Source organism: Eschrichtius robustus, chromosome 6, assembly GCF_028021215.1.
Source record: "Eschrichtius robustus isolate mEscRob2 chromosome 6, mEscRob2.pri, whole genome shotgun sequence".
In the NCBI taxonomy this organism is placed as follows: Eukaryota; Metazoa; Chordata; class Mammalia; order Artiodactyla; family Eschrichtiidae; genus Eschrichtius; species Eschrichtius robustus.
Window position 1 is genome coordinate 52287547 of NC_090829.1, and position 27280 is coordinate 52314826.

At 41.5% G+C, this 27280-nt stretch overlaps 1 protein-coding gene across 2 annotated transcripts; it reads right to left on the reverse strand.

Annotated features, from left to right (window-relative positions):
* Positions 1-5822: 5822 nt before the first annotated feature.
* TNFSF10 (TNF superfamily member 10) lies at positions 5823-25946 on the reverse strand. Of its 2 annotated transcripts, XM_068546253.1 has the most exons (6): positions 25931-25946; positions 23731-23960; positions 17317-17454; positions 13842-13884; positions 10083-10184; positions 5823-6780 (listed from the first exon to the last, which is right to left on the reverse strand). In XM_068546253.1, exons 2-6 carry the CDS (start codon positions 23860-23862, stop codon positions 6707-6709), a joined length of 489 nt encoding a protein of 162 aa, XP_068402354.1. In that variant the 5' UTR covers positions 23863-23960; positions 25931-25946; the 3' UTR covers positions 5823-6706. The 2 variants fall into 2 exon arrangements, with proteins under 2 accessions (XP_068402354.1, XP_068402353.1); XM_068546252.1 differs by lacking the exons at positions 5823-6780; positions 25931-25946 and adding an exon at positions 7149-8452 and having other exon boundaries at positions 23731-23923.
* Between the last annotated feature and the right edge of the window lie 1334 nt (positions 25947-27280).

A 27280-nucleotide genomic window follows, 5' to 3' on the forward strand; every position in this document is an offset into this window, starting at 1 on the left:
GTAGAAAGGGGTCCAAATACTGTTAAATCAATGAGTCACTGAGTTTTATACACACACACACACGTGTGCATATATATATAATTTTATATATATATTCCCATTTATAAAATAAAAGAAAAAATAAAGCTGGAATATTGACTACATATGCTTGTGTCAGCAGAGAGATGTAAAAGGACACATCATTTTATCATTGGAATCTTCATGGTGGGAGGAGAGAGGGAAGATTTTTAAGTTCTCCTTCACACATTTCTACGTTTCACTCATCACAACCAACATGGTTTTTTTTGTTTTTGCAATTCAAAAGACCCAATAAAGTGTGTTTTTTAAAAACACATTGGTGGATCAAAGAGTAGTGTATTCTCCCCCCAAATCTCTGGTTTGGCATGATTGCCAACACCATTCAGGTAAATTATATTTAAATTATAAAATATTAGTAATATATGCATAAGGTATGAAAAATTATGCTAAAGAGAACCAACACAGTGAACCCACGTCCAGATTAAGAAACAGAGCATTACTGTTACCTCTGATGCTCCCTTGAGATCCTCCGCACTTCCATCCCCTCCCTTCACTCTGAAATACTGTCTTTTTCATACTGGTAATTTTCTTTATGGATTCATACATATGCACCTTAAACAATATATATCTGGCTGAGTAACATTTCATTGTATGTATATATCACATTTTGTTTATTCATTCATCTAAATAAAAATGTATTTCTGGATTTTTTTCTTCCTTTGATCTATTGTAAACAGTGCTTCTATGAACATTCACGTCCAAGTGTTCGTTTAAGTATCTGTTTCCATTTCTCCTGGAAATACACTTAGGAGTGGAATTGCTGGGTAATATGGTAATTTTATGTTTAACTTTCTGAGAAACCACCAGTTTTTTCACAGCGTCTGCACCATTTTAAATTCCCAACAGCAATGTATGGTGCCAATTTATCCCTATCCTCACCAACACTTGTTATTATCTGTTATTGTTGTTTTTTAATAGTAGCCATCCTAATGGGTATACATTGATGTCTCATTGTGGTTTTGATCTTTGTCCAATTTTTGTGTTGTCTTTTTGTTGTTAAGTTGTAAGGGTTCTTTATGTGGTACGGCTGTAAGCCCCCTATCAGATATGTGATTTGTAAATATTTTCTCACATTCTATAGGTTGGCTTTTCACTTTCTTGATAATGTTCTTTTTATGTACAAAAGTTTTTAATTTGATGAAGTCCAGTTTGTCTATTTTTTTCTTCTGTTGCTCTTACTTTTGGTGTCATATCTGAAATCCATTGCCAAATACAAATACAAGAAAAGATTTACCTCTATGTTTTCTAGAATTTTATAGTTTTTGATCTTATACTTAGGTCTGTAATCATTTTTGAGTTAATTTTTTATATGGAGTAAGGTAGAAGTTCATCATCCAAGTTCATCTTTTTGCATATGGATATTCAGTTGTTCTAGTACCTTTTATTAAAGAGGTTATTCTTTCCCCCATTGAAGGGCATTGGCACCCTTGTCAAAAATCAACTGGACAAAGATGTATGCATTTATTACTGGACTCTCAGTTTTATTCTATTGGTCCACTTGTCTATCCTTATGCCAGTACCACACTGTTCTTGATTATTGTAATATATTTTGAAATCAGGAAGTGTGATGTCTCCAGCATGGTTCTTCTTGCTCAAGATTGCTTTGGCTATTCAGGGTCTTTTATGGTTCTGCATAAAATTTAAAAAATATTTTTCTATTTCTGTAAAAAATGATATTAGGATTTTGATAGAGATTACACTGAACCTGTAGATCACTTAGCATAAAAGTGACATTTTAACAATATTAAATCTTTCATCTCTTTGGTTAAGTTAATTCCTAAGTATTTTATTCTTTTTGTTACTATTGCGAATGTAATTGTTTTCTGAATTTCCTCTTTGGATAGTTTGTTGTTTTTGTATAGAAATGTGACTTACTTTTGTATGTTGATTTTGTATTCTGCAAATTTGCTGAACTCATTTATTAGTTCTAAAAGTTTTGTTGTTGTTGAGTATTTAGGATTTTCTACGTATATGACCATGTCATCTGCAAACAGAGAAAATTTTACTTCTTCCTTTCCAGTTTGGATGCTTTTTAACGTTTCTTTTTCTTGTTTAATTGCTCTGGATAGGACTTCCTGTACTATGTTGAATAGAAGCATTGACAGGTGTGAGGTGCTATCTCATTGTGGTTTTGATTTGCATGTCTCTGATGATTAGCAATGTTGAACATTTTTCCATGTACCTGTTGGCCATCTGTATATCTTCTTTGGAAAAACATCTATTCAGGTCTTCTGCCCATTTTTAACCAGGTTGTTTGGTTTTTTAAAAATGTTGAGTTGTATGAGTTGTTTATATAATTTTGGATATTAACCCCTTTTTGGTCATATCATTTGCAAATATTTTCTCCCATTCAGTAGGCTGTCTTTTCATTTCATCATGGTTTCCTTTGTTGTGCAAAAGCTTTTAAATTGAATTAGGTTCCATTTGTTTATTTTTGCCTTTGTTTCTTTGCCTTAGGAGACAGGTCCAAAAAAATATTGCTGTGATTTATGTCAAAGAGTGTTCTGCCTATGTTCTCTTCTAGGAGTTTTATGGTTTCAGGTCTTACATTTAGGTCTTTAATCCATTTTGAGTTTACTTTTGTATGTGGTATGAGGAAATACTCTAATTTTGTTCTTTTATATGTAGATGTCCAATTTTCCCAGCACCTTTTATTGAAGAGACTGTCTTTTCTCCGTTATATATTCTTGCCTCCTTTATTATATATTAATTGCCCATAGATGTGTGGGTTTTTTTCTGGGCTCTCTATTCTGTTCCATTGATCTATGTTTCTGCTTTTGTGCCAGTACCATACTGTTTTGATTTGTGGCTTTGTAGTAGAGTCTAAAGTCAGGAGTGTGATACTGACAGCTTTCTTCTTTTTCTCAAGATATTTTTGGCAATTTGGGGTCTTTTGTGGACATTTACATTTTAGGATTATTTGTTCTAGTTCTGTGAAAAATGTCATGGGTATTTTGATAGGGATTGCATTAAATCTATAGATTGCTTTGGGTAGTATGGACATTTTATCAATATTAATTCTCCAATCCAAGAACATGGGACAACTTTCCATTTCTTTGTATCATCTTCAATTTCCTTCATCAGTGTTTTGTCAAACAACAAAGTCAGTTGTTTCTTTATTGATTTTCTGTCTAGGCGTTCTGTCCATTATTGTAAGTGGGATATTGACGTCTCTACTATTATGGTATTGTTGTCAATTTCCCCCTTCAGATCTGTTGGTATTTGCTTTATACATTTAGGTGTTCTGATGTTGGATATGTACATATAATTGCTATGTCTTCCTGTTAAATTGATCTTCTATCATTGTATAATGACCTTCTTTGTCTCTAGAGACAGTTTTTGACTTAAAGTCTATTTTGCCTAATATAAGTGTAGCCAACCCTGCTGTTTTTGGTCAGCATTTGCATAGGATATCTTTTTCCGTTCCTTCACTTTCAGCCTACGTATATCTTTAAATCTAAAGTGAGTCCCGTGTAGAGAGCATATTGCTGGATTTTATTTTTTAATTCATTCAACCACTTTTTGTTTTCTGACTGGAGAATGTCTTAGTCCATCTGGTCTGCTATAACAAAATGCCACAGACTGGGTCGTTTATAAACAAAAGAAATTAATTTCTCACAGTTCTGGAGGCTAGAAGTTAAGATCAGGGTGCCAGCATGGTCATGTGGGGACCTTCTTCTGGGTGACAGACTTCTCGTTGTATCCTCACATGACAGAAGGGATAAGGTACCTATCTCAGGCTTTTTTTTATAAGGACATTAATCTCATTCATGAGGGTGGACCCATCGTGACCTAATCACTTTCCAAAAGCCCCAGCTCTAATACCATCACATAAGGCATTAGGATTTCAACATATGAATTTTGGAGGGAAATAAACATTCAGACCACAGCATTATGTATCTGGCTCCCCAAAATTCATGTCCATTGTGCTTGCAAAATATGCTCATTCCATCTCAACAGTCCCCAAAGTCTTAATGTCTTCTAACATTAACTCAAAAGTCCAAGTTTAAAGTCTCATATACATATCCCCTGAATCAGATGTGCATGAGACTCAAGGTACGATTCATTCTGAGGTAAATTGCTCTCCAGCTATGAACCCATGAAATAAAACAAGTTATGTGCTTCCAAAATACAATGGCAGGACAGGCAATAGGGTAAACTCTCCCAATCCTAAATGGAGAAATAGGAAAGAAGGGGGTGGCAGGTCCCAAGCAAGTCCAAACCCAACGAGGCAAACATCAAATCTTAAGGCTTGAGAATAATCTTTCACCCGATACTCTGCCTGCCAGAGCCCCTGGGATATGGGAATGACCTTTTGTGCACACTGGGGCATCCCTGCCCCACAGCTCTGCTGGGGGCCATCCGCGGGGCAATTCTCACTGGCCTGATTTGCACGCTTGCAGCTCTCCCTGTCTGGAATTGCATGCCAGTGGCTCTGCTCATCTGGGGTCATGGGAGCAGTCACACTCTCATGGCTCCATTGGGCATTGCCCTGGCAGGGGCTCTCTGCAGTAACCTCATCCTCTCTGTGGTCTTCTGCCTAGGCTGGATGCCCACAGCTCTAGACAGCTCCATTCTTTGACATCTAGGCAGAGGCAGCCTTGCCCAAGGACTCTGCTGGGCAGGGGTCTGGCCTCCATAGCTTTGGTAGCATTGCTCCCATGGCTTTGGGTGGCACCACTCACATGGCAATGGGCAAGAACTGGTCTGTTAAAACTGAAGTGATAGATTCCCACCTTTTGATACCAAGGAAGAAGGCTTAATGATCTCTAAATCGTCTTTGGGGTCTTCCTCCCTTGTCTTAAAGAATATCACATATCCATAGCTCAATAGCTCTACGAGCCCGTCCTATAAAGTCTAAGAAGTCTGACTGTTTTCCTTCATTCCTTCCTATCTCCTTCCCCGTTAGTTCAAATGGGCTGTTTTCCTTCTGAGTGGCAATAGTCATTATTCACACTGTTCAAAAAGTTTACATGTAGGGACTTCCCTGGTGGCGCAGTGGTTAAGTATCTGCCTGCCAATGCAGGGGACACAGGTTCAAGCCCTGGTCCGGGAAGATCCCACATGCTGCGGAGCAACTAAGCCCGTGTGCCACAACTACTGAGCCTGTGCTCCAGAGCCCATGAGCCACAACTACTGAAGCCCACGCGCCTAGAGCCCATGCTCTGCAACAAGAGAAGCCACCGCAATGAGAAGCCCACGCACCACAATGAAGAGTAGTCCCCACTCGCCGCAACTAGAGAAAGCCCGCGTGCAGCAACGAAGACCTAACGCAGCCAAAAATAAATAAATACAATTAATTTATATTAAAAAAAAAGTTTATATGTAGTTCTGACACTGTATCAATTGTATTTGGAATGTAATTTGAGGCTTTTCCCAGAATATTTATTTAAACTGCCAGATGTAACTTTTTTCCTTCTAAACTTTGCCTGAAAATGTTATAATGAAAGATACTTATGTTGCACAAAGTTTGTGAATTAAAAACCAAAATGCCCATGCTATTTTGAAACAGAGGACTAAAGAAGGAGAACATACATACAAGACATCAAGATTTATAGAAAAGCAAATAGCAACCACTAAAGCCAGAGTATGATCAACAGATAAATGAATAAACACAATGTGGTATGTATTTTCCAACAATGCAATATTATTCAGCCTTAAAAAGAAATGAACTGCAGAAATTAACATTGTAAATTAACTATACTTAAATTAAAAAAATTTAAAAAAAGAAATGAAATTCTGATACATACTTCAAAATGGACTGAACCTTGAAGACATTATGCTAAGTCAAATAAGCCAGACATAAAAGAACAGATATTGCATAATTCTATTTACATGAGGTACATAAGACAGTCAAATTCATAAAGAAAGTAGTATGGTGATTACCAGGGGCGGGAGGAAGGGAAAATTAGGACTTACTGTTTAATGGTTACAAAGTTTTAGTTTGGGATAATGAAATGTTCTGGACATTAATAGTGGTGATGGTTGCACAAGAGTGTGAATGTACTTAATGCCACTGAATTGTACACTCAGAAATGGTTAAATGGTAAATCTTATGTTATTTATATTTTATCACAACTTTTAAAAAATGGATGGTATGGGTGCAAGGACGGACAACCAGGCCAATAGGAAAAGAAAGTGAGCACAGAAACAGACCCCCTGGGATGTTGGTATATGATATTAAACCTTAAAATCAGTGGGGAAAGAGTGGACTAGCCAATGAACAGTGCTGGACAACTGGTCCCTGATATGGTAAAAGATAAAATTCCATCCCTAGCTCATCACACATGAATTAAATTACAGTTGAATCCCACTATCAAACTATGAAAGGCCAAATTTAAAGATTTCAGAAAAAAAATATAGATGGTGATATCTGTGAGACATGGGTAAAAAAAGATTTCTTGAACATAGTGTACAAAGCTGTATTAGCTTCCTCGGGCTGCTGAACCAAAGTGCCAAAGACTGGGTGGCTTTCAACAACAGAAATTTATTCTCTCACAGTTCTTGAGGCCAGGAGTCCAAAGTCAAGGTGTCAGTAGATTTCTGAGGCTCTGGGTAGAATCTTTTCTTGTCTCCTGAGCTTCTGACGAGGGCCGTCAATCCTTGGAGCTCCTTGCTTGCAATTCCCTCACTCCAATCTCTGCCTCTGTTGCCACATGGAGTTCTCCCTGTGGGTCTCTGTTTCTGTTTCCAAATTTCCTTCTTTAAATAATGAGGACACCAGTCACATTATACAATATTAAGGACCCAGTCTATTCCACTATGACCTCATCTTTACTAATTATATCTGCAACAAACTTCTTTCCAAATAAGGTCACATTCTGTGGTACTGGGGAGGAGGACTTCTACATATCTTTTGTGGGGACACAATTCAACTTATAACAAAAGCATTAACTATAAAGGAAAGGACTGATATATTTTAATCACATTATATAAAAAGTGAGCAGTTTCTTTCTTTCTCCTGTAAGACATGTCAGATAAAGGATAACATGAAAAAGAGATTAGAAGTCCTTTTCCCCATCATTAGTAATCTTGCTACTATAAAACAGAAGTACGAGATACACAAAAACTACATATTTTAACATGTCATTTTTATTGAAAAAGAAACACATTTTAAAATTTTAGTATAAAAATATAGAGTCATAATTAATTCTTGCCCATCCCTAAGTTACGTTATCAAACAGTTCTTTTTTTTTTCCCACGTTCCCAGTTCTCCTGCTCACAAGGGGCCAAATTCCTGATTTCTGATTAGCTTATCATTCATTTTAGAGTCTTTTATCAAAAATATCTTCAGTGCTTTCGGTCAGCCTGACTTTTGGGAGTGAAAAGCACATGCCATTCAGAAATATCGGGATGGCCAAAAAGTTCATTCGAGTGTTTACATACGATTACGTAAAAACCCGAACGAACTTTTTGGCCAACCGAAAATAGTTCCTTGTTCACTAAACATAACTTTAATTTGTTTAGTGAAATGATACGGTTTCGAATGGAATTTTCTTATTTCCAAGAGTACGAGGGTACAGGACAACTCCCACAAGGCCCCACACTGCACCAACTCCCCTGGCACACTGCATACCCTGACCGTGACCTTTCAGTGTTCTGGTATCTTCGCAAGAGTAGACGGTTAAGGCAGAAGATGTTAATTGCTACACAAATGTTTGTAAACTGAGAACCTTCTAGATTTCTGCTAGCAAGCTGATATCAGGTAGAGTCCCAGAAGGTCTTTTGTCAGTTTCTCTTTCTTGGAATAAGTTGGTCACTTTTCAGAGATACCAAAAAAGCTTGTGTTGTAGAATCTTGTGATTGAGGCTGCTCTGCTCAGGCTGCCTTATTTTGTCAGCTCTTTTGCAGTCTTTTCACAGTATATCACTCTGAAAAGTGAAAGGTCTCTCTGGGGGCACTGTTTTTTCTTTGCAGATCATTTAGCCAATTAAAAAGGCCCCGAAAAAACTGGCTTCTTGGTCCATGTCAATCAATTGCTCATTAGTTACAGAGACAAAAATTCGATCATTTTCCTTAAGCTCAAATATTCCACCTTGATAGATGGAATAGAGTCCATATTCTGAATCTTTAGACCAACAACTATTTCTAGCACTTTTCATCAGCAGTATGGGGTCAGGATAGCCTGTGCATTTGTAAATATATTGTACCATTTGTTTGTTTTTCTTTCTGTTCTCTTCTGTTGAAACTGTTCCCAAAACCGCCTCAGTTTCCTGAAATCGAAAGTATGTTTGGGAATAGATGTAATAAAACCCTGTTTGGTGGATAACCAGCTCTCCATTCCTCAAGTGCAAATTATTCAAGAATGAATGTCCTTTTCTTGACGACTCCCAGGAATTTATTTTCTGGCCCAAAGCTTTTTCATTCTTGGAGCCTGGGATGAAGTTTAGAGAAAAATAAAGTTAGCCTGTAGCAAAACAAGAAGTTTCCCAATAGCTGTGGCTAGCCAATGCTTTGGTTGGGATTGTAAAGAATTTTAATCTATTATAAAACTTCTTGCTCCTTCAATCTTCCAAGGATTCTAAATTCTAGTCATATAGAAATCTGGAGGCTCCCTTATCACTGTGATCTGTTGGAAGTCCCTTACTTTTTTGTACCTCATCTACTCTGAATAGTAGCACGGGAATGGTTCACTAAGATGGCAATCTTTACTCCTGCGAAGAATTTCTGTCCAGAACCCCTGCCTCCTTTCCTGTGCTGGTGAGCTCAGATCAACAATGTAGAAGGAAACCAAAAGAAACATATCTATTTCCTCAAGCTTAGAGCTCATAAATTCCTGCTATTCTTTTAGGTCTTTTTGGATTCCTCCTTGGTCTTTCTCTAACCCAGTGTCAAAAGCACCATCCAAGCAGAAGGCATTTCTAGTCCAATAAGACAGGGTACAAGGTTTGGCAAAAAGAGGCCAGATTTAAAGATCTTCAGATCTTTGGATCTTTAAATCCCAAAGACTTTGAATGAAGATGGGCCTTACTAAGATATGATATTCTTTTAAACTTTGGGCTCATCTCCATGATTGATGCAAAATTGAGTTTTTCAAGAGTTGAAAACAACTATCATATTAATTGATGAATAGTAAACAGGAATAGTGAAATAACGATCTCACTCATAGGCAGAACATGTCAACGATTTACAAAACACGAGTTCCGGAATACCATGAAGGCAACTGTCCAGAAAAAAACAAACAAAAACCAACCAACCAACAAAAAAACCCAACAACCTTTTCATTCATTAACCGATGCCTGAAATTTCTTTAACCTGGAACAAAACTTTTTACAATAATGAAAGCACTACTTATTGAGTACTTGCAAAGCAACAGCATTTTGCATTAATCTTCACTGTTTTTATGAGTTAAAGATTATCTCTACTTTGTATATGAAGAAAATGAAGCTTGATTGCATTAAGTAATTTGCTCAAAACAAAGAACTAGGTAAGGAGTAGCTGGGATTCCAATGTGGGTATTTAGATTGCAAGACCCATGCACTAACCACAGCAGTATATGGACACCTGTTCTACAGTTAATAATTAGGCTTAACCTATTTGGTTAAACCATATGAAACTGACATTTCTGTAAGTGCAAAGTGGTCAAATATTGGCCAACTTTTTATGGTTCAACCTAATACAAATGCCACTGGGAGGGCTTGGTGACTCATGGGGAAAGTAGATGACTGATTTAGAACCTTTGAAGAGGAGAAAGATTTGATGAAAGAGAGAGAAATTACTTTAAAAAAATAAAGAAGAAGAAAAGCAAAAATGGGGGCATGGGAAACTCAAAGTTCTCCCACTTCCACTTCAGAATTTTCTTGAAGCCAGTTATGCCAGGGCAGTAACTAAGCTATTCATCTTGTAATCTTGCTTCTGAAAAGAGTCAATCTGAGACTTGATTACTACTGAGCATTTTGTAGATAGCCATATAAACATTTCCGATACAAGTTAAAAGAATAAATTATTTGGAACAAATTCTTCCATTCCTTTCTTTTAAACCATATATTCATTGTTTCTCTTACTTAGAGCTGAGAATGTGCTTCTCCGATTGGTCCCAGTTATGTGAGCAGCTACCCTCTGAGGACCTTTTGCTCTTTCTAGGTGAGGAATATTTTGTTGCTTTTCTAAAAGAGAAATGACAAAGAATCATCAGCACTTGTCAAACATGTCTCAGATACATTGCTGTTCACAGCTCTTATCAATCAAGCATTGTAGGCACACTGGGCTCCCAAAGTTGATTATATGGGTTTTCATAAAACCAATTTACATTTTAGTATTATAATCAGTCTACTTCCGCCTATGTTGAATTTGAAAAGTACTTTAGATGGGAAGGATAAGCAGTAACTTGGGCTAAAATTTATCGACATCTCAGGGGCAAGGTTCAACTAGAATATAACAAAGTGAAGATTCTGACCCTTTTCCTAAACTACAATAATAACAACAAAACTGTGGACTTATAATATCCCTGCTGAGGCATTTAAAGTGCACTAATAACCAGGTACTGGCAAATTTCCACTTTGAGTTATATATAGAAACAGAGTGATACCAATTTTTATCATCTCAATTATTTTTTCCTCCCTGCTAGATACTACCTACTCTAAAGGAGTAGCAGTGATAACAATTGTCCAGAGCTGCTACAAACTGGTATCCAACAGTCATTTCCCTCACCTCCCAAAGGGAATATGAAATGACATAATGGTCATGATAACCAGTATATGAGCATAAAAATCACTGATTCACTAGATCATAATAAATAACATTTATTGACCACCATCCAAAGTACTTTGGAGCAGACGGAAAGACTACAAATTCAACAAACTACTCTTTTAAAAAATCAGCTCAAACTTCCCAGGATGTTTACGCTGGTTGTTGAGATAAATTATACATTTTCATCAAGCAAATACGTCCAGGGACAAGGCAGTGCTCCACAGGGACTTCAAAGATGAATCACTGATTACACTGACTGAGCCCTCAAGGGACTTACAGTTTTTAGGGAAGACACAAATTAGAAAGTGAAAATTAACCTATAAGAAATAGAAATGAAGGGTGATGGTTGTTCAGGGGAGGGAAAGATTCCTATCTGTTGGAGAGCTGAGGTCAGGGGAGGGTTTGGACTAAGGCCCTTTCATTCACTTACTCCAGCAAACCAAAGTGCCCATCACATCTATGCCTGACACTCTTCTAGGAAGTTGGAGAAAGAACTATAAACAAATGAATGCAAGAAAGCATTTGAGGGGCAGGACAGTTCTCTGAAATGGGTGGGGCTGGGGAGGCTTGGGACCCACAGCAATGGGAAAAGGGCATTCCCAGAGATCTAGAATAGTGTCCCCAAGGCAGGATGCACAAAGCATTCCTGGGACACAGGCGTCAGAGGAGTTCAGTTTCAGGCTTGAGTGAGGATTTAAACTATAGAGGATTTGAATGTTAGACTAAGAGATTTGAAGTTTTACAGACATGGGAAGACTCTGGAAGGTTTTGATCAGGGAAGCAAAAAGATATGTGTTGTGCTTTAGGCTAAACTACCTCATAGTAAGGTTTGATGGGTAGAAGGTGAGAGGGCTGGAGATTGGCGAGTTAGCAGACGGCTGTAATTGATCAGGTCTGAGAACAGGAAGCTTTAATCTAGGCTAGTAGTAGAAGAAACTGAAAGGAGGTGATAAAATTTCATAGGTGAGGAAGGAATGCTAACGAGTCTCTCCATCTATTTGGTGTTGTTACTTATTCAGGATAGGTGGGTGTGTGCACGATACTGAAGACCAAACACAGCACGGGGAAGTACAGTCAATTACATGTTAGTCTCAGAATGCTCAGTTTTCAAGGTTGATGTGTCCATTTACTTTTAACCACCACTGATAAATAATTCATAATGCCTTGACTGCCCCTAGACCGTAACACTTTATTTTAAAATATTCAGTAATGGAATCCAGTTACAAATATCTTGCATTTGAGGTCATTGCAAGGATATGGGAAAGCCTAGCTTTAAAAGCAAATTCTGAAGAGAGGACATTTCCTACTGGCTATAGCAAACAGCTCCTGGAAAAGAAGTCTGTGAATATGTATATTTGGGTGTCATGGATACATCTTGGTATACTGAGGAGTATATGATTTCTATGCCCAACTGGGATGAATAAAAAAGAATATTTTTCTTCCAACACTGAAAATAGTACATGCATCTACTGTAGACCATGGATCTGGTGTTCCTCATTAGAAGAGAAGTAGTGTTCAACATTCCTACTACTGCTTTTGCCTTTGGGGAAATGACCAGAAAGAATGCTTAGACCCTGGGACCAGGTCTTGCCTTCGTATTTAATAAAGCCCATTTAATAAAGGATGGTGGGGATTGTCAAGTGATGAGGAAGCTTATTGTAATGGAAAGGGATAGCTGAAAATTAGGAAGACAACATTAATAAAATATCTATTAAAAAACTGATTCTTCTCTGCCAGGCTGGTGTACCCCAGGACTGTAAGTCTCTGGTACACGTATGCAGGCTGGTATACCCCAGGACTGTAAGTCTCTGGTACACGTATGCAGGCTGGTATGATTATTCTCGGCCAGGCTGGTGTACCCCAGGACTGTAAGTCTCTGGTACACATATGCAGGCTGGTATGATTATTAACAGGGGAAAATGGGGCTATGGTGAGCCAAATGCAAAGCAGCGGTAAATTTAATTCATCAGTTGTATTTACTTATGTATTGATTTTAAAAATATGTATTAAGAACTTTCTGTGTAGAGAGGGATGGTGGCACAACAATGTGAATGTACTAATGGCCACCAAGTTGTGCGCTTCAAAATGGTTAGTTGTATGTTATGTGAATTTCATCTCAGTCAAAATACACACACACACATGCACATGAACACACACACCGAAGGTGGTGCAGGTAAGGACTGGGGGGATAAGAGAGAATCTACTAGGCTTGAGGTGTACAGTTAAGTCTAGGAATAGAGAGGTGCGAGAAAGAGGCATGTTTTCTGTCTTTGTGGATCTTTAATCTAGTAGGGAATCAGACAGAACACAGAGAATATTTATATATTTTCCTTTGATTTATATATATATCAATCAAAGGAAATGAACAAGATAAGTGTGATAGAAAAAATAGGATGTGGGTGAACTTACTTAGAAAGTTGGTCAGGGAAGTTCTCTCTGAGAGGTGATGAGTAGGTGATGAGGATGGAGGGTGAGAAGGAGGTGGTTACGTGAAAATCCAGAAATGGAAGAAGCCAGTTGGAGGACTAGAGAAGCCGGCCTGGGCAATAACAATGAAGGGGGTTGTGGATCAAGAGCAGGCTGGTGACCATCAGCGGAGAGAGCCAAGGTGTGGGGACTGCAGGATGAGGATTTCGGGTGGGTAGACGGATTGTTGGGAAAGAGATGATGGAGCAGGAGGCTTTGCATAAAGAAAGGCTTGGAGCCTAGGGGTGGTCAGAAGCAGAGAAGATGGGTAACTTTGGAGCCCTTTTTTTGCATCTATGCTCCAGAAAGTTACCCACATTACAAGGTAAAAATAAAGAATCGAAGAAGTTGAGGTGAAAGGAAAATCCACGTTGGAAGAATAAAATTCAGATGAAACGAAGTTCAGACCATAGGTGGGTCACAGATTTGCTTCTGAGCTTTCTAGCTGCCAATGCAAAGAGGGAAATAGAATCAAGCAGCTTGAGACACTGAGCAGTGGTCAGAGGTGGGATGTGTGGATGGGAGCAGAGAGAAAGAGGATGGAGAGCTATTCACCCTATCACAAGGTTGAGAGTAGAAAATTAAAATAACAACAAAAAGAATACTACCTGGAATTGAAGGAATGGTTTCCTCATAGGTTCTCAAAATGATCTGCAAATAGTATTGAATAAAGCTTGTTAATTTCCCTAAACATTTAGACTGACTATAGAATGTCTGTGGCTCTTCTTGCTGATGTCTAACAGAAAATTTCCACCTAAGATATCAACCTAGGCAGCTTTAAGTTGTCCAAGCGTAGAGTGTGTGGGGCAGGGTGGGAGCTGGGATGAATATGGAGGCAGCTGTCCCTACTGTTGATGGAAGGATGGTCCTCTGTCTGGGAGACTTGTGTTTCTGGATGAAGTCTTTGAAAGGCCACACCTGGAGCAGACAGGAGCAAGGAGTCATGCTTCTCCAAGTTAGGTCAGCCTAATGTTCCCCAGGTCTCCCTGTGGCTGACGGATGCGGTGGCCATGTCACCGCACTTTCTGAGTGTGTGTGTCTGATGCATGCGTGTGTATAAGTGCATTGTCTGTGTGTGTCTGCATGTATGCATGTGTATAAGTGCATTGTCTGTGTGTGTCTGCATGCATGCATGTGTATAAGTGCATTGTCTGTGTGTGTCTGCATGCATGCATGCGTATAAGTGCATTGTCTGTGTGTGTCTGCATGTATGCGTGTATATAGTGCATTGTCTGTGTGTCTGCATGCATGCAAGTGTATAAGTGCATTGTCTGTGTCTGCATGTATGTGTGTGTACAGTGCATTGTGTGTGTAGCTGCATGCATGCGTGTATAAAGGCACTGTGTCAGAGTCCAGGAGCTTTAAATTATCGGACATACCCAAGACTCAAGGTGTAAGGCACACTCCCTCTGTCTCACGGTGCCCACAGACACGCGCAGCCCATCCAGCGGTGACCTGGTAGCACCATGTCACTCTCTCATTTCTGAGAAAGTGGCTGAGACATTCTCAACATAAAGATATTTTACCAAATTCCCATATCTTACTAAACACTTCATATCACTTTCTTTGTGCTAACCAGTGGGGAAAACCAGTAATAAAGAACGAAATCTAGGGCTTCCCTGGTGGCGCAGTGGTTGAGAATCTGCCTGCCAATGCAGGGGACACGGGTTCGAGCCCTGGTCTGGGAAGATCCCACATGCCGCGGAGCAACTGGGCCCGTGAGCCACAATTACTGAGCCTGCGCGTCTGGAGCCTGTGCTCGGCAACAAGAGAGGCCGCGACAGTGAGAGGCCCGCGCAGCGCGATGAAGAGTGGCCCCCGCTTGCCACAACTAGAGAAAGCCCTTGCACAGAAACGAAGACCCAACACAGCCATAAATAAATAAATAAATAAATAAATAAATAAATAAATAAAATTAAAAAAAAAAAAGAACGAAATCTAGCCTTTCTGTTAAATGAGCCGACCCTGACGTGACTCACCCATGGCTTTAAACGCCTCTCCACTCAGTTCTGTCACCCCTGGAGGCTTTGCCCATCCTTGCCCACCTTTCCCATCACTGTTGTTAGTTACACAACTGTCAGAAACTCCCTTCCTCTGTACTCCCGCTCCAAATCAGAAGCCCTCTTCTTTTTCCTCTGTCAAAAGCTCTGACCCCGGATAATGGGGGGCTGCCTGTAGGGCAATGGGCACTGGTGTGTGGGAAGGGAAGCAAGGGGTGGGCTCAGCACATTAGCTCTCTCACTCTCATTCTGGGCCAGAAAGGAAGGAAGGAAGGAAAAAGGAGGAGGAGGAAAGGGAAAAGGGTAAGTCCTACAGTGTGGTCCTTAACACGGTGTCACCAAGAAAAAAAAAAAGATTATAGTACAATCAGATGGCCTGGATTCAAATCTGTTCATTAGCAGCCCTGGGAAACTTTACTCAAGTTACTTAACTGATATGAACTACTTTAATTTCTTCATCTATTTTCTTTTTAAAAAGAAGATAATAATGATTCCTTCCTCACAGAGCTGTTTGAGGATTAAGGGAGATAATATACATAGTGGGCATAGGATATTTATGGGAAATTGTCTGTTCACTTCACGGTGCCTGGAAAAATGGGGAACTCTTTTCCCCTCCTATACTCTCATCCACCGCTGTGTGCCCTCTCTTCTCTAGTCAGTGGCAGGATGTGAGAATGGGAGGGAGGGGGGAAGAGCAGGAAAGAGACCTATAAAACCCACCCATACGGCTTCTCTCATCTCCCCACTCCCAGGCCTAGCATCCAGCACCCCCTCCTCGGTCTCCAGATTTCTACTCTAGTTCTGAGTTTCTCTCCTCTGCCACCAGTGGGTTTGCCACCCTCCCTCTAATCCTAGGAACCGTGGGGTCCCATTCCTCAGGTTCCTCAGGACACTTCCCCAACCCTGGGTCTTTCCTGGTGTTTTTCACTTGGGGCAATGGAGTCCCAACTGCTCCAGGATAGCTTGTGCGCGGCAGGTGTCCTGCCCACGATTCCAGGGCAGCCATGGAGCAGATGTGTTTCTAGGACAACCAGGTGGAAGTCTGATTTCATTTCTCATAGAAATAGCATCACAGGTGATGCTGGGCTTTACTGCGAGGACTGCTTAGGGTTATAAATCAGAGCCTAACCACCGACATAACACTGTCTCTATGGAAGGACACACTGAGTACCAGACAATAGACTTACAACCATTTCTTTAAAACACATCCTCCTCCTACCCTGGGAATGTCCCCAGTAATTTTTTTAAACAATGAAGTTTACAATTTTCACGTTTGTGTTCACAGCTGTCCTTTCCGGATACGCAGAAGGTAAATGTTATTAATGCCATCTTACAAATAAGGAAGCAGCCTGAGAGAAGAAACTATATTTGACATGGCCTGTCACTGAAAGTATAATTAAGTAATCATATTTAGTGAAATAAACTGTTAGCTAACATAAAGTTTCTGCTGGAGATCCTATTTAAGCAACTTTCACAAACAGAAGATAATATTTTGTAACGTGTCATTTATTAACTATGAATTGAGATGTCATCACCTTCAAATTCTCAAAGTATCTCTTTCTTCCCTCTTCCTTTCCTCTTTCTTCATCTCTATATGCATACAAAAATAAATAAAGACTTAATTCCAGAGAACAACAATGTGGCGACACAAGGGTTTGTAAGAAAAAGAAAACAAAAACAAAAGAAAAAAATAACAGAGAGCAACAATGTGGGAAGAATATAAAACACCATTATTTGGTTTCTTTTGTCTTCTGAATAAAAAAAGAAATCACACACATCCTTTATTGTTGTGTGACCTTGAACACATGGCTCTGTCCGTGCCTCAGTTTCCACAAGGTGAGATAAAAAGTTTAGACTAGATGTAGGAGCTCTCTGGAGGAGAGGAATAAACTCTAGACCAGGAGTCGATCAGGACCCACTGTTTGTGCTGTCCCATCTTTTCCTAGTTCAGTGAATTTGGGGACAATCACTTAAACACTCTGTTTCCTCCCTTACAAAATAAGGACTCTAGACTTGATCTAAAATATTCCTTCTCCTCTGACCTCCTATGCCTGCTGGTAAAGGGACCCCGTGGTTCACTTACCTTTCTAACAAACTGACGGAGTTGCCACTTTACATGCCAGCAGGGGTTGATCATACTCTCGTCATCACTGGCATCCCAAGAACTGTCATCGTCCTTTAAGAAGCAGGCTATGCCACTTTTGGAGTACTTGTCCTGCATCTGGGTTGAGATGAATGTAACACAATATTATGCACAAGTGCTTTTTCTTTTTGTTCATTTACAAGTTAGAACAACAGAAGCTGATGACGGGTTCAGAGAAGTCTTAGCACCTTGGAAAAGCTCATTGCCTGAAGTAAAAGTAAGCATGCCGTCCTTTGTCCTTTGAATAAAGGTAAGCAGTTGGATGTGGTGGAAAGGAAACAGGTGTGGGCCAGGCATCCAGGGTCACAGTGCCCTTTGCTGCCCCTGCCCTTGAGCAGTCCTATGTCCCTCAACAAATTGCTTCTACTCTTCGACATCTCTTCTTCATCCGCATTTTGAGCTGGGTCACTGTGGTGATCTTTGAGGTTCCTTCCAGCTCTGACATAGAGTGATTCCCATCCTACAGCTAGAAAGCCACCAGGTACAAAGTAGGCAGTGGAGTTTGTTTACATTCCAGGATCCTAAATAAAAAATTAGCCAAAGCCTTTAGGGTACAGGTAATATTCTGTTTTTTGATCTGAGCTTTGATTGTCTTAGTAGATTCTAGTTATTGTTGGATTTCTACTCCTCTGGATGGCAGAATCCAGACCACATTGCCACTAGACGTTTGAATGTCCACACCAGCTAGGGATTTACCTGCAGAGACTCGAAACACCATTTGAAGGTTTGCTCCCTTCTTCTGATTGAGGGTAAACATTTACAATGGCTAGATCATTGCCAACAAAGTCTGTGCTTGATGTTACACACACACACACCAAACCATCCAGAGCACTCCAGAATGACAACTGATTAATCTTACGAAGAAAAACAGGATGTTCATGCAAGGTCAGATTTTTTTTTTTTTCCTGTTTTCATTTTTAACAACTGGGATTCAGGAGATATTATTTCTCTGTACAAATCCATTGAATTGCCTTTCTCTGGGGAAATAAATGGGAAAATAGCCATTTTTATCTGTTATTTGAACTTAGGGGACTTCAAAGCTTGAAGGAAAGATCAAACTTAACGATGATCTGCTCCCTCCTATAGAAAGATGATCTCATTCCAAATCAAAATAACTTAAATATTTACGAGAGCTTTCAGCCAGAATCATGCAGGTCTGTACTGCCGGCCATGTACTCCTTGGACATTTGATCAGGTCTCTCAAGCATAAAAGTGACAAACCTGAGTTAATTAATTCCTTCCCCACACTCTGGCATAGAACATTCATTTACTTTTAAGTAAATGTTTATTTTCTTTCTTCCTTTTTAAAATTCCAAGAGTAAAACATTCGCCTAGTAGATGTAGTGGGGGTGACAGCTGGGACCACGTGAGTTATGACTGGCGATGAAATTAGACACCATTCCTTTGATCCTACCCACCTCCATGTTCTTCTACTGTAGACATTAATTTTCATCTGCAATTTATGTGAGCTTAAAAAGCCTTTCCAAGGAAGGAACTCAATTTAGAAATAGAAGAGCATGTCTAGCAAACTGAGGGGAGGATCAGGGAAGAAGAGCTGGATTCACCAACAAGGCCTAAGGGTAGTTCCAGGAAGAACAGTTTTATTAGCCATGGTCCCAGCCCAGCAGGACTGAGTATGCCTTGGCCAGGCGTTGACTTGATGAAACTGAATAAACAGGCTTAACTAATTTCCGTAACCTGTTGGGACAAAACAATGTGCATGACACAGAAGGGAGGGAGCAACTTGTCATCTTACTTCACAGCAGTTGGAAGCTGTCTCAGCATGAAAGGGCTGAGTGCCCGGGAGGCTGAGGCTAGGGGCAGGACAGGGCAGAGTTGAGAGGTGCTGGGATCAGGCAGTCAGGGTAGCTGACAGCCCCTGTGAAGTCAAGTGGAGTTTGAGAGAGTTGAAGAGAGCAGGGGCCAGCCCAGGTCAGGACCAACTGCTGGCCTCTGGAGACCCTCTGGAGATTTTCCAGAAACACTTTCAGGAGGTGGGGAGGGAGAATCTTGAAAACTAAGGTCCTAAGTAGATGTGGGAGGGAGTCGGACAAGCTAGTGAGACTCCACTGTTAACCCAGATTGAACGAAGCCTAAAGATGCTGAGGATACACAGGCAGCCTGGAAAATATAGAAAATTATAGAATACTTTTCTAAAAGTAAAACAAATAAAACCCTCTGATCCACCCTCATTCCACCTTCTAGTTAACCTTTGGATGATCTCTTTTTTTACAGGGTTGAGATCAGACTGGGTGTGGGCAATTTTGCATGTGGTTGTTTTCTCTTAAGACTATACAAAAATGCCATGCTCTTTAGATCTGTATGAAAATCATATGGCTAGCATAGATATTTTTACAACATTAGCTGTAGAAAATTGATAAAATATAGAAAAATTAAAAAGAAGCACCCATAATTCTACCCTCTAAAGATCTCAACTTATTTCTCCTTCTAGATATTTTTATGCTTATATTGGGTTGGCCAAAAAGTTCATTTGGGGTTTTCAACGGCAAACCCTGAACGAAATTTTTGGCCAACCCATATTGACTTCTGAAAAACAGAAAGCCCCCAACCACCCTGCATCCCACCCCCACATGTTTCATATTTAGTAGTTTCCTCTACGGACCTGGGCCAACACAGGTAACTGACACATGGGCAAGGTGGTGCTATGGTTATTCCAAGAATGATTAATGATGATTAATATGATGTCACTCTCCCCCTTTCCTTTTCACATCCTTTCACACTTTGAGGTTGAATTTCCTACAGCACTTCTCGGGCTGGGGCTGTTCTCTTGGTAACCACATCTGGGTGTTGGGGGCAGGGGGACGAGTGTGCTATTTTTATCTGGACACCTTTAGAAGGAGAGAGGTGGTTATTGCCCTTGGTTCTGAGAAGTGGATTCCACTCAACTGCTGCTGTTGCCGTCACAAACAGTGTGACTGTCTGGGCCAGGGCCAACCAGTCCTTGGCAGGGCTTGAAGTCAGCAGGGAGGGGTCCTTTGCTAGCTGGCTGGCTCAGAGACTTCAAGGTGGCAGCACTGACCCTCTCTGCTGCCCAGACATTAGTCCCTGACAATCAGTTTCTGCAAACCACAAATAGCATAAAGGATCATTTATGGACATCAGCGGATAAGGGTCTCCTTCTCCTTTGTCTTCCCCATCTATAATGCCACAGCAATAGGTAGTCCCCTTGTCATAAAACTTTCTCAGAGACATAGACTTTAGAGGCTAAGCCCATATTTATTGTTCATGCTCGCAGGTCTACAGGCTTAATTGTGAGGGTCCAATCCAACATCCCTCAGCCCGGCTCAACCCACGCTCCCTATAATCCTTGCCCACTGTATCTTCTGCAAAATTTTGCTTGCCAAAGTGAAACCTGTGATCTGATTTAGGAAATTAATACTTGTGTTGAATATGCTTTTCCAAACTCTACACAGTCACCCAAAGAGATTCAGATTCATTTTCCCTTGTATAAATTCCTGATGAAGAGGGTGACAAACTCCAAGAGACTTCTCAATGCTGATTACAATGGTTACCATTTACTGAGCCCCTATTTAATGCCTGGGTTCAAAATTGGGCTTCACCTTTTACCTAACTTCCTTGAGTCTTAGTTTGTTCATCTATAAAATGGGATAATTATATTTACTTTATAGAATTGTTATGAGGATTAAATAGGGCAGTATTTTGAAAGTTTCTGGAACAGTTTTTGCTCAATATCTCTTAATTCTCTTCTTTCTGATACTATTAATATATTCTTCTGCATGTCTATACAGAAGTGTGCACATATAAACATGCAATCAGGAAAAATGTGTGCAAGTGGGGAGATGTTAAGCTTTGAAATTTCCATTTTTATAGAATTCAAAGAAACTTGATCATATACACAGACAATTGCATAACTCAGATCAGTAAAGAACGAATTGATTCAGTCTTAAAATGAGGCCAACTTGTAATGTTAGCAAATTTAGGGAACCTCTTGTATATGGAGACACAGACTCACTATTTATACTGCAAAGTTAACAAAACTTAGGACATGCTGGCTCCAAACTGGGAAACACAACAGCATTCCAGTCTCTCGGGCAGACATAGAACTAAAAGGCATGATTATAATCACGTTGATTTTTTTTCTTACAAATACAGGCTCTTTGAAATTGTCCTATAACAAAGCTGACTTTACTGGCCATCGAATGGTAGTGATCATTTGTATAGTTACTTGTTGACTCTTGTTTTCTTCACTTCATTTCCAAAGGAAATTCCCAACCAGTTGAGAGCCAAGTTTATACTCCACAGGATATACAAACTGCATTTATTTCCTTAACAGATAAACACTATTTTATATTTGTCCAAGACCCTGAGCCTTGCATTTCCTGCCCAGCTGACAGATTTGATGTTGCATTGCCACCATGCAGCAGGGTGCTGTTCAGCACAAGGGGGAGATAGGTTAACCCTACTGACACCCTGCTGTGATGGGAGGAGCATTCCCTATGAGCTGAGCTGGGTCCAGCTCTGCTTCCAAATTTCTGCCTGAGCTCGGATAAGTCATTTCTCTGGCAGTCTCTAGTCTCATCTATACAATGAGGGGTGTCCAAACTTCCTTCCAGCTCAAAGTTCCCTACTATACAATATACAATTAGTCAAAATATACACAGAAACTCCTATACTGTTGGTGGGAATGTAAATTGATATAGCCACTATGGAGAACAGTATGGATGTTCCTTAAAAAATTGAAAATAGAGCTACCATATGATCCAGCAATCCCTCTCCTGGGCATATATCTGGAGAAAACCATAATTTGAAAGGATACATGCAACCCAATGTTCATTGCAGCACTATTTACAATAGCCAGGACATGCAAGCAACCTAAATGTCCATCGATGGAGGAACAGATAAAGAAGATGTGGTACTGTATACAATGGAATATTACTCAGCCATAAAAACTAACAAAATAATGCCATTTGCAGTGACATGGATGGACCTAGAGATTGTCTTACTGAGTGAAGTAAGTCAGACAGAGAAAGACAAATATCATATGATATTGCTTATATGTACAATCTAAAGAAATGGTACAAATGAACCGATTTACAAAACAGAAGTTGAGTCACAGATGTAGAAAACAAGTCAGGGGGGAATGGGGGGGAGGGATAAATTGGGAGACTGGGATTGACATATACACACTACTGTATATAAAATAGATAACTAATAAGAACCTGCTGAATAGCACAGGGAACTCTATTCTATACTCTATAATGACCTATATGGGAATAGAAATCTAAAAATGAGTGGATAGGGACTTCCCTGGCGGTCCACTGATTAAGACTTTGCCTTCCAATACAGGGGGTGAGGGTTCAATCCCTGGTCAGGGAGCTAAGATCCCACATGCCTTGTGGCCAAAAAACCAAAACATAAAACAGAAGCAATATTGTAACAAGTTCAATAAAGACTTTAAAAATGGTCCATATCAAAAAAATCTTTTAAAAAAAATAAAAATTAAAAAAAATTTTAAGAGTGGATATCATTCTATTTGAGTAGAACCAGTTTTGCTATCTTTTAAAGAGTCATTAAAGAAAGATTTGTGAACCCTAAAAAAAAAAAAAAAAGAGTGGATATATGTCTATGTGTAACTGACTCACTTTGCCATACAGCAGAAACGAACACAACATTGTAAATCAACTATGCTCCAATAAAAAAAATTAAATTAAAAAAAATATATACACAGAAAGCCAAAAGCTGGGGTTGGCTTATTTTCAGTAATTTTGCATTCAAAATCCACTGGAATTAGCCACATTTGGAACACAAAAGAGCATTATTACAAGTGGTTTAGAGCCTGGCTTTGGGTTAAGCCTCAACTCTGCCCTACTCCCTGTGTCCTGGCAGTACAGTGGTGAAGGTTGGTTATTCTTTCAACAAGTGTTTAATGAACACCTACTATGTGGGAGCTCTGTGCCAGTAGCTAGAGGTGTCACAGAAAGCAAAAGCAGACACAGTCCTGCCCTGATGCAGCTCCTCTCACTCCCAAGAATTTGAGCCAAGAACTATAAAGCATTAAGCAGAAAGCACTCAATGAACGGCAGCTGTTAATATTATAACATTCTGTTGAAGACAAAACTACCTCAGGAGTTTTGCTGCCCGCATCTGCTAGTAACTGGTGGAGCCAGTTCTGTAACTGCACTTTGTGCACATCGTCCCTTCAATTCACTTTTGCAAAGTCCTCAGTAACGACGTGCATTCGCAGTTAGGGTCCCCAGGCAGAGAAAGAGAGGATTCTCTTCCTCTGTAAAGTCTTCCCAGAGGAGCCAATAAAGGCAGTTAACCGGAGGGTTGCCAGGAGCCTCTGTCAGAGAGCGTGTGCATTGTACTGACCTGCTTCAGCTCGTTGGTGAAGTACACGTAAGTCACGGCCACACAGAGGGCCTGCAGGAGCACAGTGAAGATGAGGATCAGTGCGCAGGTCTGCCCAGGGCTGGGGCCCCCTGGAGCCTGCATCAGGGCCATGGTCCTGTCAGAGTCTGACTGCCAGAGTGAACGAGGCAGCAGCTTATGGCTGGCGTGAGAGGAGAAGTGGGTGGGGCGTGGAGTCTGAGTTTTGCTTACTGGAAAAAAGAATCAAAATGAAACTGAAACTTAAGACAAACAGGGAAAACAAAACATATGAGGGTTACACAACTGCAAGCCTAGGAATCCCAAACCACTAGAAGCTAGCAGGAGGCAAGGAGGGTCCAACTACAGGCTTCAGGGAGTGCAAGGCCCTGCCGACTCCTTGGTTTTTGACTGCTAGCCTCCAGAACTGCAAGACAACACATTTCTATTTGTGCTGCTTCATTGTGGCAGCCCTAGGAAATGAATACAGCTTCTATTTGATTAGAAAGGTGAAAAAAATCTAAGTGTTGCAATCACAATAGCTACAATCCATTAATCAAAATAAGATCTTGGGGACCTGCCTGGTGGCGCAGTGGTTAAGAATCCACCTGCCAATGCAGGGGACACGGGTTCGATCCCTGATCTGGGAAGATCCCACATGCTGGGGAGCAACTAAGCCTGTGCACCACAACTACTGAACCTGTGCTCTGGAGCCCGCAAGCCACAACTACTGAGCCCGCGTGCCTAGAGCCCGTGCTCCGCAACAAGAGAAGCCACCGTAATGAGAAGCCCACGCACTGCAACGAAGAGTAGCCCCTGCTCACCACAACTAGAGAAAGCCTGCACCCAGCAACAAAGACCCAACGCAGCCAAACATAAATAAATAAATAAATAAATTTATTAAAAAAAAAAAAGGCTGAGATCTCCATTTAAAAAAATAAAATCGCTTTGAAATGGCCACTGTCAACAAGGTCATCAGCTCATCAGAAGTGAGTCCATGTTTCTATGAACTGTCCCATTCATTCACTATCTAGGCTAGAGGGCTATCTAGGTCACCAGGTTTTATAAGTATGTGTCTTTCCATCATTTTCTAATTGAACAGTCTTCATGTTCTTAGTTTACGTCTTATTTATTCTGACTAGGTAGTTATTGGGCTGCACCCCACAGGTCTGCAAGCCTCGTAGTTGCCCAGCCTCCAAACTGAAGAAAGAGGCTGGATACAGCAACAAGGACATCAATGGTTTATTGGACAGGGGATCCTACATGTGTGAAGCAAAAGGTCCTGGAGTGACATCCCACCATGTGCAGCAGACGGCTGGCAGGACATGACAGGAGACTTTGCTACTCAGGGGAGAAGGAGGCTATCATTTATGGGGGAGGGGGAATTGATGTCAGGTGGGCTCATCAGTTGCCAGGGAAACCAGGGGCTTGGGCAGGGGGCAAGCACGCAGGCAGTTACTGATGAAGCCCAGTAATTAAGAGGATTGGATAGTCATATGAGTGAAGCAAGGCCTGGTCGAGCAGGGGATGGACGGAGAGCAAGAGAACAGCCATCTTGAGTGGCCTGACCGTACCCTCCACCCCTACAGACCCTGCACAAGCCTTACAATCTTGGTCCACCTCTCTTCCATGATACCCCTGGGGTCAGGTACAGAGAGGGCACTGCAACCAAATATCACAAATGTGATACAGACAATAGCAGCTAAGGAGTATCAGGAGTAAGTCAGGCCCTTATCAGATTAATTTTTCATGAAAGTCTAGAGGACAACAATGGCATATTGCTATAGACCCAGCACTCAGACTCCAGCGAGGCCACCATTGTCACCCAGTTCGTGAACAGATTCCCTCCACTCAGATTAGGGACAAAATGTGAGATGTTCATAACAGGCACAGTGCGGGGAAGATCACGACCATTAAACAAAATACAAGCAGTAACAGCATCCTGAGATAGTGCCACCCCTGCCTGTGGCTCCTGTCCTGGGGGGCAGTACCATCCCGCCTCTCCACCCTCAGTCCCTACAGCCAGTGCCGAATCCTGGAGAGGCCCACGGGGTTAATACGATGGTGCCTTCCTTCAGTCAGGGCCTGGATTAATTACCTCAGTGGTCTTAGGTGGGGCCGGGCAGGAGACAGGTGAGATCTGTAAATCCCTTTCTAATCCTATTCCCCACGAGGCAGCAAACCCAAACCCCCGGGGACTTACCTGCCGCTCTCAGGGCCAGTTGTATAATGTGTTCCCTGGGGGTAGATGCCGTGGCCAGGGCGGAAGCGACTTATCGTCCTGGCCGATAGCTGGCAACATCCCTCGGTGGTCAACAGCTGAACTCGGATGTCGTGGGCTCGCGGCCTCTGGGTTCACGTGGCGTGGGCACTGGGCCCATTGCTCCTGGCGTGTGTCCGCACGTTGAGAGCGGGTTTCCCGTCTCACCTGTTGCTGACGCAGCTCACTCATCCTCTGCATTAGCCCGGCAGCAGTGGGCCTGTACGGCACGTGGAAATGCCAGCACGTTTCATCTGCATCGGCCCTTTCCTGAACTTCACGGCCAGTAACGTGGGTTCCTTGGTCACTATCGACGTCCGTGGGTCCCGTAGGTCACACACACAGCTGTTCTAGACCCCGAAGAGTGGTGTTTCGCATTGCTCCCTGACTCGGTAGGCCTTTTGGTATCGTCCTCCGCCTGTTGTGCAGCATTGTAGACACATGTCGCTGCTGTTCCATCACACTGTATCAGGGCTCTGCCTCCTTCCTCAGGTGGGACCAGAAGCCCAAGGGCACCCTTATGATTACGCCGTTGCCACAGGCCCAGCCAGACCCTCCGGGTAACTGGCCACTCCAGTTCCCAATCCTGTCCCTCAGTTAACATCCCTAAAGCCTGTGCCTGTAGTCGTTGAGCGGGGGTGGGTCGGGGGTATGCTGGCATTTTGTAGATAATCCAGGTCCTTGTGTCCTGTCTGCATTCACCCGCCATCCCCGTGCAGTCAGATGAGCCACCAGCGCGGGGCTGCTACTTTTAAAGTGGAAAGAGACTCTGAGGTTAACAGGATATCGTCACTGTAATGGAAGAGAAAGACATCTGTCGTGGTAGACAGCTGCCACAGGGCCTCACAGGCTGGTGGGCCGCCACCCCAGGATCACCTCTGCAATTTTCTGTCCCCTGTCCTCATTTCTTCACATCTCTGCACTCACAAGAGTTTCCTTGGCCTCCTGGCTGGCTCATCCGTTGCTGGGCTGCACCCTGCAGGCCTCAAAGCCTGGTAGTTGTCCAGCCTTGAGACCGAAGAAAGAGCCAGGAGACAGTGATAGAGACAACAACAGTTTATTGGACAGGGGATCTTACGTGTCTGAAGCAAAAAGTCCTGGAGTGACATCCCCTCTGTGTACAGCCGACAGCAGGCAGGTCATGGCAATAGTCTCTGCTACTGAGGGGGAGAAAAAAGCTACCATTTATAGGGGAATTGATGTCAGATGGGCTCCTCAGTTACCTGGGACTAATTAAGCCCTATAATTAAGAGGATTGGATAGTCATGTGAGTGAAGCAGGGCCTGGTCGAGC